We start from the raw sequence: 16,491 nt of genomic DNA on the forward strand, positions 1-16,491 counted from the left end.
GACCTTCACTGCTGCTCAACTGTTTGACTTTTAAAGAACACTTCCCGCCCCCCCGGATCCCGCACACGCGCCCGCCCGCCCTCCCGCGTTAATGAGCGTCAGCTGCGCACGGGGCAAAGCGTCGCAAACGGCCAATTCCGTCCACGTGCGGAGAACCGAGCGAGGCGGCCGGAAGACGGAAGACAGAGAAGTTGGCTGTGAGGAAAAAAACAATATTCTTATTTTATTTTGTTTATCCAAACGGTGTAATCACGTATTGTTGCTCCAATCAATCAATCAATCAATCAATCAATCAATCAATCAATCTAACTGCTTCTACCAAAATGCAGGTGCTTTATAAATTAGCGACCTGCATTTTTGCTCATTCTAGTTTAACGTGCTTTAATATTTGAACAGCGTTGAGGCCAATACATCACGTTGACGTTCTTTGCATGTTTTCCTGTCTGCAATGTGTCCTCTCGGCCACAGAGTGGCGCTGTCGACCCCGTGTGCCTCTTCGTCTTCTTCCTTTGCTCCAGGTGAGGAAGAATGATTGGCTGGTGCCGCTTGTTAAGGAGGAGCAGGGGGGGGAGGAGGAGCGGGGGGAGGAGGAGTTATGCCTATGAATCAGTTTCCAGGCAGGCAACGCTTGTTTATTAAAAGTTTGACAGTTTAAACAGGTCGTTATTTTACAGGAAGTGGTTTGATCATGGGATTACATATGTTAGACAACATGTTGATTATAGAGGACAATTACTCACTTATGAATCTATAAATAAATGTCAGTTTCCAGCTCCAGCCAAAGAATCTGCAGTAGTGTTTGGTGCTCTACCAGGGGGAGTACTGCAGCTTCTCAGAAGCTCAGGAACTTATAATATGTCTTTTTCTACAGCTGGAACATTGAACAGCCCAATTTCTGTTGGAGAGATCGATATAACAAAATGCTCAAGTAAATATATTAGAAACTGTAAGCAAACCACATATTTACCCGCAGGACAGGAAGTACTTTGGAACTCATTGTATGAAGGAATAAGCGGCAGAAAACATGGTGAGAAGTTTTGTTTGAAACAATAAAGTCAAAGAAGTTTCATTTGAAATATTGCATAAGATTTATCCAACACAAAAAAACTGTCAAGATTTAAGATTGATATGGATTCACTGTGTAAGTATTGTGGTGCTGAAGAGGAAACTACTCTGACTCTGGGCTGATATGCAGCATTACATCAGGACGGTAACAGGACAAACCATTATTTTACAAGAAAATTATTATTATTATTATTTTTTATCTCAACTAATTCTGATGCTTGGAAAATTTCACATCCACATGAAAAAATTGCCACATTCCAATTTTCTAGTTCAGTTCATTTCCCCCCCACGTTTGAGGCCTGTCAATCGAACCTTACTGCTCTTTTTTTCCCCCAACATCCAAAATCTTGTCAGAACACACTACATGAACATGACATCACATTTCAAGTCTTGACAGTAATAACAGAGAAAAACAAATGCAAAAAAGTCACAGTTTTTTCTTTAAACTTAGGTCTATTAATAGTTATGCGTTTGGATTATTTAAGTTTCCTCAGCAGATACAGTTGTTTCTTCCTCGAGACTCCAGCTTCGAGTGTTGTTTTTTCCCCCCCATCATTAAAAATGTAGCGCCAATCTGTTCTTTTACGTTGAAGGGCATCCCGGAAGTACATGACTGGAGTTTCCTGTGTTCCGTCATTGGCACGACGATCGTAGTTGCGATGAAGATCATGCTAACTGGAAACAAACTAACGAAAAGCTAACGTATAAACGGGAGCAGTCGAAGGTAAATATGACCGAATATGAAGAGGCCACTGTGCATTGTTTCCGGTCTAATGCAGCCTACTTCCGCCCCCAATGTTGCTTGTAGCTGCCGTCGCTGTTGCAGTGACGTCGACTGGTAGCTTCGAATCGGTGTTTTGTGATGAGTTTTTGTTCAGTGCTGCTGCTGGTTTCTCTCAATAAGTTACATTGAGTCGCGAGGGTTATCGGTATTATCCTCCACAGACAACCATTCACACACTATTAACTTTTAAATCAACCACACTATGTTATTACACGGATCCTTGGTTTTGTTATGCTAGCATAGCATCATTTGGTGCTATCGGTACCTGTAGAAACTCAATTTAAGCGAGACAAAATAAAGGTTTACTTTGTGAATCGACGAGACAAAGTAGCTGCTCAGTTGCAGCTCTCTTTTATTTTGTAGTTTTTATCGTATTAATGTTGCATTTATAACCTGCAGGACTTCGCTGCGGATTTAAACGATATGAAGAACAATAGTTTTTGGTCGTAGTTTGCTCGCCATCGGTGGTTGAGTGGACACGCTAGTTCAAAATTAGCGTTTGTCAACTGGTGGGTCGCAACCCAAAAGTGGGTCGCGGAGCTGTTTTGATTGGGTCGCGGAGCTGTTTTGATTGGGTCGCGGCTTCGAGGGATAGTTTCTATATTATTATTATTTCATTTTTTTGGGGAAAAAAAGGGATTTAATATATTCATTCAGTCAATATAGAATAATAATATAAAATGTTGCTCATTTGTTTTGCAGGACACAATATTCAATTCTATTTCAATTAATTTATTGAATTCATTGACTAGACATGATAGAAAGTGGGACTAGCATTTTCATTTTTGTGCAACAATAATTCTGATTCGTGACTTGATGATAAGGAGAAACATACAGTAGATGATGTTGGGAACCAGTGGTTCTAAACCAGATGTGGGCAAACTACGGCCCGGGGGCCATATGCAGCCCGTTACAGCTTTGTAGTCGGGCCCTCCAAACTTGAAGAAATTCTGTTATTAGTCAGTCAGTCATCAGACAGCTGTATTTCCTCCATTCTTGCAGAGTCATTTCAATAAAGAGCCAAACACCCTGGTGGTTCTGGATGGTTCTAAGTGCCAAACACCCTGGTGGTTCTGGATGGTTCTAAGTGCCAAACACCCTGGTGGTTCTGGATGGTTCTAAGAGCTGAACACCCTGGTGGTTCTGGATGGTTCTAAGAGCTGAACACCCTGGTGGGGCTTCAAAGACACTGACTTGATTGCAACTTTGCTTTGCTTCATTGTCATTAAAGCAATGTGTTTTCTCCATAACATCCCCTGGTAGATTCTGTTCCTCAGACCCGGCGGCGGTGGTGACGGCCATGGCGGAACGCGAGGAGCGCCGCTTCGCCGAGGTGTCGAGGGACTCGGTCCGCCTGATGGCCGAGAGCGCCGGCGTGGAGCTGGCCGACGAGGTGGCGGCGCTGCTGGCCGAGGACGTGTGCTACCGGCTGAGGGAGGCCACGCAGGTACCGTCGGGTCGCTCGGTTCCGCTCGCAGACTCAATCCAGCGGTGCTGCGACTGAACGTGCAGTGCGCGCGCTGCTCCGTGTCTCTGTTTGCTCCGTGCAGAGCAGCTCCCAGTTCATGAGGCACGCCAAGAGGAGGAAGCTGACGGTGGAGGACGTGAACCGAGCTCTGCGCTGGAGCAACGTGGAGGTGAGCGGCCTGAGGGGTCACATGACCTGCCGCTTGTTCGAAGGAGAACTAACGAGGACATTGCCTGGCAGCTTTTGTCGGAACGCAGCTATTTTATTATTATTATTATTATTATTATTATTATTATTATTATTGTCATTATTATCATCATGTTGTTATTATGATGATTTATTCATATGCGTTGTGTTGTTGTGGATGTTTTGGGTTTTTTTTCAAGCTCTTTCTTTGCGTTGGTTGGACTCAACGAATGTGTTGTTGTTCTGTTATTTTATATCTACGCTAGCCGTCAACAGCTTTGGACTCTGCCTATGAATTGAATGTCTTTTCTTTCATTCTCATGACCGTCGACAGTGCAGTTTCTCACTGAAGGCGTCAAAACTACACATGATGGAATTATGGATTAATAAGTGTCAAATATATATATATATATATATATATATATATGTATATATATATATATATATATATATGTGTGTGTATTTATATCCACATGTGATATATCCCTGTGGTGTTAATGTCCCTCACAGTGTCTTGACTCTGCCGCTCTCTGCTCTGTCCGGCCTCCAGACCGTCTGTGGCTACGGCACTCAGGACTCGCTGCCGTTCCGCTCGCTGCGAGAGGGGGAGCTGTTCTTCGTGGAGGACCGCGAGGTCAACCTGGTGGAGCTGGCCTTGGCCACCAACATCCCCAAGGGCTGCGCTGAGACCATGGTGCGAGGTAGGACACACACACACACACACACACACCAACCAACCAACCAACCAACCAACCAGACGTTTCAACACTATGGCTGTGTCTCAGTTCAGGCTCTGCATCCTTGGAAGGCTGCATTTGAAAGGAAGTTGCATCATAGCACTGTGTGTAGGCTCCTCCCACTTCCCAAAAGTCCAAAGGACGCTCCAAATGCGTACTGGGAATGCTCCCTACTGTTAGCCCATTCCAAGGCTGCACCGCTACTATCCTTCACCTCCTTCTGTATCCCAGGATGCTTTGCCTGCTGCTGGGAAGTCGGCTGAAATTAGCGCCACCTACTGGCAAAGACACCACGTATAAATTTCAGTATTGAAATTTCACATCAAATATTCAGTTTTTAACGCAGGGTTTTTACTGATTTGAACATCCAACACCATTAACCAATGGTTAGCTTGATGCTATGAAAACGTCACTTCCTGGGTTGGCCAGCAGGAGGGAACGGCAGTGACGCAACCAGGAAATACGTGTGTGTGTGTGTGTGTGTGTGTGTGTGTGTGTGTGTGTGTGTGTGTGTGTGTGTGTGTGTGTGTGTGTGTGTGTGTGTGTGTGTGTGTGTGTGTGTGTGTGTGCCAACCAACTGGGTCTCATTCCTCATTCTTCCTCTGGTCAGTGAACGTCTCCTACCTGGATGGGAAAGGAAACCTGGAGCTTCAGGGAGCAGGTGAGACTCTGGGAATCCCTCTGGACATCAACGCAACACATTGACATGTAACCATATCATACATGTGTTTTACATGTATAGATTTCTTTTAATAGAACAGAAGCCTTTATAAATCCCACATGAGGGAAATTTGTATTATTAAAGCAACAACAGAAGGAACAATTGTATTCATTAAAAAGAAATAAACAAATAAAAATAATAAAAAAGGAAAAAAAAACCAAGACATTTACACATAGACGGGTGGATTATTTCACAAGTTCTGTAAATAATATTGAATAATATGAATCTCACAAATGAGAAAAGTCTGTGCTTTACTTCTGTTGCTTGCACTTTTTCTTTGAGAAAACTTGTGATAAAACACAGTTTATTAGATAAATATACAGGGTTTTTTTAAACGTATTTTTCCACCACAGTTTGCAATGAAGGTCCTTGACTGTCGGTGGAGTCAACAGTCACGTGATCCTTTCTGTTCTAACCTTGCTGCAGTTCCCTCAGCGGTGCAGTCGCTGTCCGACGACCTGCTCAAGTACTACCAGCTGATCACCAGAGCCATCCTGGGGGACGACCCGCACCTCATGAAGGTCTGCAGCCCAGCACGGCTCAGCCAAGTCTGTGTGTGTGTGTGTGTGTGTGTGTGTGTGTGTGTGTGTGTGTGTGTGTGTGTGTGTGTGTGTGTGTGTGTGCTGATGTGAACGCAGCCTTGTTGTATTTCTGTTCCTTTTACTCCAGGTGGCGCTGCTGGACCTCCAGTCCAACTCCAAGATCGCTGCCCTCCTTCCATATTTTGTCTATGTCATCAGTGGGGTAAGAAGACTGAGTGCACTGAGGAACCCCAGTGGTCCTCAGCTGCTGCTGGAGTCTCAGGACCATCCGCACTTTATTTCCCTCATCATCAAGTCACAAAGACCCCAAATATATATATATATATATATATATATATATATATATATATATATATATATATATATATATATATATATATATATATATATATACATATGTGTATATGTGTATATGTATATGTATATATATATATATATATATATATATATATTTATGTATATGTATATATATATATATATATGTATATGTATATATATATATATATATGTATATGGGCTGTTATGAAATAAAGAAATAAAATATTCAAGGGTATGAAAGGAATAAATGCAAAACAAATGCTCAACATTTCTCAATAACTGTACTGTATATATTTTAAATTCCCATTTTTAAAAAAAAGAAAAAAGAAGAAAAAAGGGGAAACGGGCCACGAAGCTCTGCGGCCTCCTTTTGGGCCGTGAGCCACCAGTTGAGACGCGGTGTCGTTTGACTTCATTCTAAACTGAGTGGGTTCCTATTGGCTGCTGCTGTTCCCTGGGCTCCAGGTGAAGTCGGTGAGCCACGACCTGGAGCAGCTCAACAGGCTCCTGCACATGGTGAAGAGCCTGGTCCAGAACCCCTACCTCTACCTGGGCTCGTACGTGCGCAGCCTGGTGTCCAGTGTCATGTACTGCATCCTGGAGCCTCTGGCTGCCTCCATCAACCCCCTCAACGACCACTGGACCCTCAGGGACTACGCAGCGCAGCTCCTCAGCCACATCTTCTGGTGAGCCACCGCAGCCCCACACAGAGAACCTCCTCCTCTGTTACCTTCTCCTCTGTTGGCTTCTCCTCCTCTGTTACCTCCTCCTCTGTTGGCTTCTCCTCCTCTGTTACCTTCTCCTCCTCTGTTGCCTTCTCCTCCTCTTTCAGCTTCTCCTCCTCTGTTACCTCCTCCTCTGTTGGCTTCTCCTCCTCTGTTACCTTCTCCTCCTCTGTTGCCTTCTCCTCCTCTTTCAGCTTCTCCTCCTCTGTTACCTTCTCCTCCTCTGTTGCCTTCTCCTCCTCTTTCAGCTTCTCCTCCTCTGTTACCTCCTCCTCTGTTGGCTTCTCCTCCTCTGTTACCTTCTCCTCCTCTGTTGCCTTCTCCTCCTCTTTCAGCTTCTCCTCCTCTGTTACCTCCTCCTCTGTTACCTTCCTCTCCTCTGTTGCCTTCTCCTCTGTTGCCTTCTCCTCCTCTCTTACCTTCTCCTCCTCTGTTGCCTTGCCTTCTCCTCCTCTGTTACCTTCTCCTCCTCTGTTACCTTCTCCTCCTCTGTTGCCTTCTCCTCCTCTGTTACCTTCTCCTCCTCTGTTGCCTTCTCCTCCTCTGTTACCTTCTCCTCCTCTGTTGCCTTCTCCTCCTCTGTTACCTTCTCCTCCTCTGTTGCCTTCTCCTCCTCTGTTACCTTCTCCTCCTCTGTTGCCTTCTCCTCTGTTGGCTTCTCCTCCTCTGTTGGCTACTCCTCCTCTGTTGCCTTCTCCTCCTCTGTTACCTTCTCGTGTGTGTGTGTGTGTGTGTGTGTGTGTGTGTGTGTGTGTGTGTGTGTGTGTGTGTGCGCGCGCGTGTGTGTGTGTGTGCGTACATCACCTGGCCACACGGCTGGAGATCCCTCAATGCTCCGTGTCTCCCCCTGCAGGACTCACGGTGACCTGGTCAGTGGTCTGTACCACCAGATCCTGCTGTCCCTGCAGAACGTCCTGTCCGACCCGGTCCGGCCGCTGTGCTCCCACTACGGAGCTGTGGTGGGGCTGCACGCTCTGGGATGGAAGGTACCTGGGCGTTAGCCGTTAGCCAATGAGCTCATTTTATCATCAGCTGTAGTTCCACCATCTTAACTCCCGTAGTTTTTCCCATCACCTCTCGACGCTCGTGTGCCGCTTCACTGTCGGTTTGTTCAATCCAGTCTCGCTTCAAGGTAAAGAATCCGACCACGACGGGAAATCAACTCATTGATTTTCTTGATTTATTTTTTTTTCTTTTTTATTTGAGACAGGAAAGTGGAGGAAATAAATGCGTAACAAAAACGAGGTTCGTGGTGGGGCCACAATGTCAAACTTGGACAACGTGTCGGGTCAATATTGATATAACACATGGAACAGTGGACCTTTTCCTGTGGACCCAAACAAGTTTTGCTTCAACCTAAACATGGAACAAGCAAAGCTTAATACGATAGACAATATATAACTTTATTTTGCACACATGCAAAATGGGATTTCAAATTAAAATAATCAAAACGAAAAAAAGAAAAAACAAAACAAATCGTAATGCACTTTTTTATTTGCCGCCTTCTGATTTAAATTTCATCAGTGACCTTTTTCCCCAGGCTGATAATAAATTAAAAATATAAACCAAAGAAGTCATCATCAAATCCTTCAACGACAACCTGTCCTGATTGACAAGCCAAAGTACCAGCCGAGGATTCTGGGATTTGTAGTGTTCGTGCTACATGTGCTGTGTAATAGTAGCGGGCCAGCAGCTAGTTTCCTATTGGCCACCAGAGTTTGCCTCCTGTGCGTTAGAGAAGATCTTTGAATGTGTTTTCCATCGTGTCCTCGCCGTCCTGCTGTCTCCTCGGGGAGGGGGGGGGGGGGTTTCGTGGAGAGTCTTCTCTGACTGTCTTCTGTGTCCTTGCAGGCTGTTGAGAGAGTGCTGTTCCCACACCTGCCGGCCTACTGGGCCAACCTGCAGGCCGTGCTGGATGACTACACCGTCTCCAACGCCCAGGTCAAAGCAGACGGCCACAAGGTCTACGGAGCCATCCTGGTGAGTAGAAACCATCTGGACTGGAAGTCAGTGATGGACGTCAGTCTGGTGGTCTGGAGAAGTCCTCTCAGTCCCTGTGAGTGGCTAGACCAGGCGTGGGCAAACTACGGCCCGGGGGGGGGGGGGGCATCAGTCAGTCATCACACAGCTGTGTTTCCTCCATGTTTCCTGTGTGTTCACAGTCATTTCAATAAAGAGCTGAACACCCTGGTGGTTCTGGGTGGTTCTGGATGGTTCTAAGGGGTGGTTCTGGTTGGTTCTGGGTGGTTCTGGATGGTTCTAACCGCTAAACACCCTGGTGGGGCTTCAAAGACACTGATTTGGTTGCGACTTTGCAACGTGTTTTCTCCATAATATCCCATGATTGATTGTTTCCTCCTGTGAGGAGGCTCACCAACACACTGCTGCTGCTCCGCTGCCCCCCCCTCTGGCACACTGTAGAAGCCACTGTGGCCCCACCCCCCGGTCTAGACAGCCCATCAACCAATCAGAATCCTGCAATACGCACACATGCCTCGACTCTTCTTGACTTTTACCAAAGCTTGGTGTGGTTTTTGGTAAGTTGAGTTTGCTGCGATAACAACGGGCTCGCAGCGCTAATTTTACTACACCAGAACAGACTCAACATATTCTGACTAACGTGTCTTGGACTTGTTTCTATGGACCAACATCGTCTCTGAGGCAGAAGCATTCACAAAACACGTTCAGTCATGAAATGTTTTACAGTTGAGGCCAGAATATATATATAACATATAACATATAACATATATATATACATATATATACATATATATATATATATATATATACATGCGGTATTTTTTGATAGTATGTATGGCACTTTGGCATTGAGCATGTGTTCCTCCTGTGCTGCAGGTGGCAGTAGAGCGGCTGCTGAAGATGAAGGACCAGTCCCTGTCCCAGCCAGCAGACTGCAGCTCCACCGGTGGCCCACCAGGCTCCTCCTGCGGCGGTCCCGGTCCGAGGGTCAGCTCCCCGGGCCTCAGCCCCCCGCCGGAGCCCCTGTCCGAGGCCGCCCTGGGCATCGCCACCCACCTGCAGGCAGGGGGCGCCGGCTGCCCCTGGGAGGAGTGGAGGCCGGTGCCTCTGCCCGACATGTACCGAGAACTCTACTCCTTCTTCGGGGACAGCCTGGCGGTCCGCTTCAGCACGGGCCCCGGCCTGGGCGACGGCTCGTCGGGCCGCGGCCCCCCGGCCCGGCCCGAGCACGGCAGGAAGGAGGCCTCTAGCGCCCCCTCCAACCCAGACACCACCAGGAAGATGCCCCAGCTCACCGCCAACCTCAGCATCAGCCCCAGGCAGGACGGCAGCCCCCACGCTGACCCACCGCTGCCCAGTCTGACCGCCCTCAGCTCTGGGAGGTACTGAGGAACACTGGCAACATGGCACCACTAGGGGGCCACCATAGCACCACCAGCAGGGGGCAGGGCTGAGCCCTGACTGAAGCCTGGCTCAAACTTTAAAGCCAGGCTTTGGAATGTTTCTTCTTAGAATGGAATAGAGTAGAAATTTACAGCAACAATGTAGCGCAAAAGAAGGGAAATTGTAAGAATTAAAAAGAAATAATAAATATCGCGATATATGTCTTAAATATTGATAGAGTGAGAGTTCTGTCGTTTCTCAGAGTTTCAGCCCTGCTGCTCACAGCTTCAGTCTCTCCTCCTCCTCCTCCCCCAGGTCAGCGGCTCGCTCCTCCTCCTCCTGCTCCTCCTCCTCCTCGGCCCAGCGCTCCAGGTGCTCCTCGTCCCGGCCGGGTCAGCCCTCGGCGGGTCAGTACCGCGACATCTTCCCCAAGAGCCGCTTCACCTCCTCGCAGGCCGCCGCCCCGCCCGCCTTCTCCTTCCTGATTGGCGGCCGCCAGATGGGCCGGCGCTGCCGAGGCCGCCGCCCCTTCCAGACCACCTTCGCGCCCAGCGCCCCGCTGTCGGCCACGCCCACCCGGGCCTACGCCCACAAACTGCCCGTGATTGGCCGGGTGGGCAAGCCGCTGCGGTGCTGGACCTGCTCGCACTACTCGCTCTACCTGCCCCTCTAGTGGCACCACTGCAGTCAAACATCTGAGCTGCCCTGACGTCCGCCTCAGCGCTCCTCCTCATCATCTTCATCGTCTTCATCGTCTTCATCATGTGCTGTGAATTATTTGTCTCACACTTTCTCTTCTATAATAAAAGTGATTTCTCAGAATCCGCTGCGTCTCTTTCATTTCCTGGAGGAGGTCACATGACAGGAGGCTTTTGTATTCGTGCAGACCAGCCGATGGGCAATCTACGGCCCGTTGTTTGTTTTTTTTTAGCTTTTTAACCCTTGTGTTGTCTTGCGGGTCAAAAGTGTCCCACTGCCATGTTTAGCTGTAGAAAAAAATACCTGAAACTATATTTTTATGACTTTTCCTAAAGGGACCTCATCTTTAGAAACAGTGATACTTTGTTTTTGTTTGCTTCTATGTGGGCTGTACACCACTAGTCGTTTTTGACCCGTGAATTATAAAAGCATTTAATCCGGCCTGCCGAGCTAAATGATATTAATACTGAAGGTCCTGACACACCGACAGTGAATTTGCAAAGCGAATAATTGTTTTTATTTTTTAAACACACCGTGTGAACCACACAGTGAATTTCCACAGCTGTTATTTTGTCGCTGCTGTGTGTAATTTTGCGGCGGTGAGAAGGTGAACGGCTGGGAGAAGTTTGTCTCCAAGGTTGTGCACGGGACTGTTGCATCACAGTCTCACGAAGAGCACGGTGATCCGTGACCTTTCTGCTGCGGGAGCTGCGGATCCTTCTCTGTGTCGCTCTGATAGACAGCACACAGCTGTAATACCGGCTAAATCTGTCCAGGTCACAGATGGCGCTGTGTGGCACGACGCCAGCAGATCTGATTTCCACAGCGAGGTTGCAACGACAGGCTGGACCACCACACAAAGACCTGGACACACCTCCTGCTAGGACACACGCCAATGATCTGCGAAGCTAGCTGCAATATGATTGGATGAGAACTCTACCGTAGTAAACGACAATGGAAGCAGCGCCGCCTAGTGGGTATTAAAGAAGTGAAACAACAACTGTGGAGATTAAGGTTTATCATCATATTTATTGGAAAATTTTCAGGAGCAATCGAGGCCTCGCCGGTCCTGACGGCGCCCCCCACTGGACAGATTTATGACTGAGTCCTGACTGTGAGTCATGTGCCTGGATGAGTGTCTCCTCCCCCTCCTCTGCTCCCCCTTCTGCATCTTCCCTTTGTACCTGACCATTTTTAGCATCACTCGGAAAATCCCTGTCAGCGATGGATTTAGCTGGAGCGCCCCTAGTGGCCAGTCTGTGTTCCAACCTGGAGGACTTCTTCATCGTCACTCAGCAGTGTTTCAACAACATCCTGCTGAGAACTCACTGAGGTTTTCCTGGTGGTGGCAGGCAAAACAGAATGAAGAACACACACACACACACACACACACACACACACACACACACACCAGAGTCAGGAATGAAAAAATACAGTTATGTATATTTGGTTGACAATTTAATTTTAACATAAGTTGGAAAGAAGTTTTGTTCTTACTTAACATTTTGAGATCTATTAAACTCTCATTATTATTATTATTATTATTATTATTATTATTATTATTATTATTATTATTATTATATGTTGTTGTAATAATTACAACAACAACAACAACAACAACAACAACAACAACAACAATAATAATAATAATGAACCACTTAATACTTGCTGAGAACCTCCCTCCCACACAAACTGATTTTTCAAATTAAACTCTCACTCTCCGGTTTCCGGTTGTCAGGTCTCCTCCTCTGCTGCGCCTCCTCCAACTTTGTGAGTTTGTGTTGCGCCGTGTTGACGCAGCGGGGAACGAGGAACTACTGCGGCAGACAGACAGGCAGACAGACAGACAGACAGACAGAGAGGCAGGTTGGTTCTCTCTGCCGGTCGAGTCGAGGCGGCGGCGGAGGGCGGAAGCGAGGCTCTCAAACCTTGTTTGTTGTTTTGTTTTTATTATCGTGTCGGAGTTGTTGTGTTTTGTTTGTGTATTTTTTCTTTTTTTTTTTTTTTTTTTACACAACCACCATGACTTCGGTGTGGAAGCGACTCCAGCGTGTGGGCAAGAGAGCTGCGAGGTTCCAGTTCTGCGCTTCTTTCCAGGAGCTCGTGGTGGAGTGCGGCGGCGCGTGGTGAGTTTGCGTCCCAGTCGCTTTCACCGCCGAGTTTAATGCGCTTTAAAGCGCAACAACGTTGACGGCTGTCATGACCGCGGCAGTGACGCACTCGTCCCGTCACGCCAGATGATGCTGGGCTCCGTGCACGTGACCGAAGACAGTTGTCTTTTATTAAGAATGCGTGTTTTATTTTTATTTTTTTTTTTAATTTAAAAATAAATAAATAAATAATAATAATAATAATTGAACCCACTGTACAGTTAAATACGTATCTTGGGTGATGACGTGATATTCCGTCATGCTTGCAGAAGCACAACGTAACGATACACTGACACACAATCATCTGCTAAACTTCACAGCCGCTCACACTGCGATTGTTGTCAGTGTAAAAGTTTGTACATCGGAAGTGACATTGGACAAAAGCACAAGGTGTTCCATTTTTGTCTGGTTTCTACTTCCGCATCTGTTATTTATTTATTTATGTCTTAATTAAAGACCCACAGCCTAAAGATGGAAAGTGTATGCTGTGTAGGGAAGTTGCAACAAGGCAGCTCTGCGCAATTCAATGTCAATGAATACTGATGGGTCGTCAAGGCGACGTTGAAATCATGCACATGAAACCAAAGACGGCTTTTTGAGGAGCTTTATTTTGAAATGCTAAATCAGAAATTTCTCAAATTGGAAAGAGGGGTGTTGAGTCGTGCCTGAAATGAAATGATGGATTAGGAATTTCCACACAATTTTAATTTGAAGTCAAGAATATTAAATGGAAAAAAACTGTTTTGGAGAAGCTTTATTTTGAAATGGGCTGGTGTACTTAATACACTGTACTAATTACCAGCCTGAAGTGGAAATCCTGAGTGACAACAAGGAATTTTCTCAGAGTGGGTGATGGTGAGTTGTAGGTGTATGCACTGGTAGGAGGACAGGAGGACAGGAGGACAGGAGGAGGACAGGAGGAGACAGGGGGACAGGAGGAGGACAGTGAGGAGGCAGGAGGACAGGAGGAGGCAGGAGGAGGACAGGAGGACAGTGAGGAGGCAGGAGGAGGACAGTGAGGAGGCAGGAGGACAGGAGGACAGGAGGAGGCAGGAGGAGGACAGGAGGACAGTGAGGAGGCAGGAGGAGGACAGGAGGGCAGGAGGAGGACAGGAGGACAGGAGGACAGGAGGAGGACAGGAGGGCAGGAGGAGGACAGGAGGAGGACAGTGAGGAGGCAGGAGGACAGGAGGAGGCAGGAGGACAGGAGGACAGTGAGGAGGCAGGAGGAGGACAGTGAGGAGGCAGGAGGACAGGAGGAGGCAGGAGGACAGTGAGGAGGCAGGAGGAGGACAGGAGGGCAGTGAGGAGGACAGTGAGGAGGCAGGAGGACAGGAGGAGGCAGGAGGACAGTGAGGAGGACAGGAGGACAGGAGGACAGGAGGAGGCAGGAGGAGGCAGGAGGACAGTGAGGGCACAGGAAGACAGTGAGGAGGACAGTGAGGACAGGAGGAGGCAGGAGGACAGTGAGGAGGCAGGAGGACAGGAGGAGGCAGGAGGAGGGCAGGAGGACAGTGAGGAGGCAGGAGGACAGGAGGAGGCAGGAGGAGGACAGGAGGAGGCAGGAGGACAGTGAGGGCACAGGAGGACAGTGAGGAGGACAGTGAGGACAGGAGGACAGTGAGGACAGAAGGAGGCAGGAAGTAGCAGTGAGGTCAGTTAGAGAGGAGGCTGCACTTAACGATCTGTTGCCCTCATACCAAATATTGAAGCAAACATTTACGTTTAGAAACTGACGTGATGCAAAGCTGTCACATGCTGTTTGTTTTTTTTAAACTAACACCAGGACTGATCATAAAGTGTTGCTCACTGCTGGCACACAGTTATAAAGCAGTTCTCATGTGTCAAACTCCTCCCTACCCCCTAGCTGGTGACAGTTATAACAATGTAATGATTTAAATTCAGGACATGATACAATCATAGATAGACAGACACAATTTGAAGGACTGACTTTTGGAAAATATGATGTTAACTGACAATCTGAGGATGGTCTCTGCTGAGCTGCTCTGCACCGACAGCGGCTGCTTGAGTGCTCTTGAGACTTGGGGTGGGGGGTTGGGGGGAGACTGCACTGTGGAAAAGAGTGAGTTCTCTTTCCTAATACTTGTGCGGTCCTGATTGGCCTGTGAAATGTACCTCTGGTCTTCTGCTCACGAGCTGAACTCACCTGATTCCGTCGCCGGCCTCGAGTTAGCTCACTGCACTTTCAGACATTTCTTCTGCTCAGGACACCAGACCGATACTGCGTCTTTCTTGCCCTTCCTCCACCGTTCGGTTGGTGCACGAGCCCATCGCTCCACCACAGTGTTTGAGAGGAGGACGACCTGTTGACGATGGGGGGGAGCAAACTCTTGAGAACTGTGCAAACTGGCAGCTGTCCGGCTGGCCGTCCCGTGGCCAGCGGTCGCAGCGAAGATCACCACCTCTTGCAAGTTGTCCCAGTGTTCCCGGAGCTGCTGGATGAGGTAACGCTCTCGTGGGAAGACAGCCTGAGCAGCAGCAGGAGCCCGATTCCCAGAGCCTCCTCCTTTGACCGAGAGGTTCTGCTCCGCATGCCCCCTTGTAGCGCCACTCGCTGTGGACCACCTTCAGCCTCAGCTCGCAGAGGCTGTGTCTCAATTCAGGGTCTGCATCCTTGAAGTACGCATTTCGAAAGGAAGTTGCGTCACAGCGCTGCGCGAAGGCTCCTCTCAATTCCCAAAAGTCCGAAGGACGCTCCAAATGCGTACTGGGAATGCTCCCTACTGTTAGCACCAAGGCTGCACCGCTACTATCCTTCACCTCCTTCTGTATCCCAGGATGCTTTGCAACAGCACGCATCCTGGGAAGTCGGCTAAAATTAGCGCCACCTACTGGCAAAGGCACTTCGTATAAATTTAAATATTAAATTTCACATCAAATATTCAGTTTTTAACTCAGGGTTTTATTTATTTGAACATCCAACGCCATCGTTAGATGGCTAACCAATGGTTAGCTTGATGCTATGAAAACGTCACTTCCTGGGTTGGCCAGCAGGAGGGAACGGCGGTGACGCAACCAGGAAATACGCCCAAGGCTAGACCGTCCCCTGTGGTTACCAGGGAGGCGGGGTTTGGTCCGTCCTTCTAGGCCGTGTCCTCGAAGAACGCTTCCTTCAGACGGAGGACGCTCGGTTTGAAGGATGCAGACCCTGGATTGAGACACAGCAAGAGTGTCGTGTGACCAGAGCGCTCTACATCCTGTCACTTCTCATGGCATTACCAGGTGGAGTCGTGCAAGGGTTTTGGTTGAGCCTCGGTGCGTGGGAGGAAATCCTGCTCATCTCCAGCCTGTGTCTCCGCGTACAGTGCTAAGCGATCCAGACCACAGACAGAGTGCTGGGAACTGTGGTCCTGCAGGAGCGAGCCTGCTGGTGAAGAAGAAGAAGAAAAAGAAGAAGAAGAAGAAGAAGAAGAAGAAGAAGACCTTTATTGATCCCACGATGGGGAAATTTGCATAATTACAGCAACAACAAAAGACGGCTACAGTGCAAAAGGTCAAGCATTATATAAAGTGAAGATATAGATAAAAATAAAATATCTGCAAGTATATACAGAAAAATAAGAAACAAGATAAAAAGCGAGTTATTTACATATTAAACATTTGAATGTACATGTGCTACATGCTCTGCTATAAATCGTTTTCTATTGCAATCTACATGAGAAATTTGCAGTTATTGCAGATTTTTCTTGTATCCTAGTGGATGGGATTTGAC

General features: G+C 47.7%; 2 protein-coding genes across 3 annotated transcripts in view; both read left to right on the forward strand.

Moving 5' to 3' along the window:
• The first annotated feature begins 1,675 nt into the window (after positions 1-1,675).
• taf6l (TAF6-like RNA polymerase II, p300/CBP-associated factor (PCAF)-associated factor) lies at positions 1,676-10,678 on the forward strand. Of its 2 annotated transcripts, none has more exons than XM_076040434.1 (13): positions 1,676-1,789; positions 2,852-3,021; positions 3,113-3,296; positions 3,400-3,486; positions 4,054-4,204; positions 4,851-4,901; positions 5,388-5,482; positions 5,631-5,705; positions 6,287-6,507; positions 7,400-7,532; positions 8,398-8,526; positions 9,403-9,908; positions 10,225-10,678. In XM_076040434.1, exons 3-13 carry the CDS (start codon positions 3,150-3,152, stop codon positions 10,580-10,582), a joined length of 1,953 nt encoding a protein of 650 aa, XP_075896549.1. In that variant the 5' UTR covers positions 1,676-1,789; positions 2,852-3,021; positions 3,113-3,149; the 3' UTR covers positions 10,583-10,678. The 2 variants fall into 2 exon arrangements, with proteins under 2 accessions (XP_075896549.1, XP_075896550.1); XM_076040435.1 differs by having other exon boundaries at positions 2,852-2,986.
• Positions 10,679-12,403: 1,725 nt separating this feature from the next.
• ehbp1l1a (EH domain binding protein 1-like 1a) overlaps positions 12,404-16,491 on the forward strand; it is a 31,752-nt gene continuing 27,664 nt past the window's right edge. Inside the window, exon 1 of the mRNA XM_076040402.1 lies at positions 12,404-12,734. Coding sequence (XP_075896517.1) covers positions 12,631-12,734 — 104 coding nt within the window. The 5' untranslated portion in view covers positions 12,404-12,630. The remainder of the gene's footprint in view (positions 12,735-16,491) is intronic.

This window comes from Nelusetta ayraudi, unplaced genomic scaffold, assembly GCF_046127955.1.
Source record: "Nelusetta ayraudi isolate G7.1 ecotype Tasmania unplaced genomic scaffold, CSIRO-AGI_Nayr_v1 ptg000061l, whole genome shotgun sequence".
In the NCBI taxonomy this organism is placed as follows: domain Eukaryota; kingdom Metazoa; phylum Chordata; class Actinopteri; order Tetraodontiformes; family Monacanthidae; genus Nelusetta; species Nelusetta ayraudi.

Excerpts from the sequence above, each read along its gene's own strand:
- taf6l (XM_076040434.1), top strand. The coding sequence starts at position 3,150 with ATGGCGGAACGCGAGGAGCGCCGCTTCGCCGAGGTGTCGAGGGACTCG. Across the intron at positions 5,706-6,286 it reads TTGTCTATGTCATCAGTGGG|GTGAAGTCGGTGAGCCACGA; the intron begins GTAAGAAGACTG and ends CCTGGGCTCCAG. Across the intron at positions 8,527-9,402 it reads AGGTCTACGGAGCCATCCTG|GTGGCAGTAGAGCGGCTGCT; the intron begins GTGAGTAGAAAC and ends CCTGTGCTGCAG.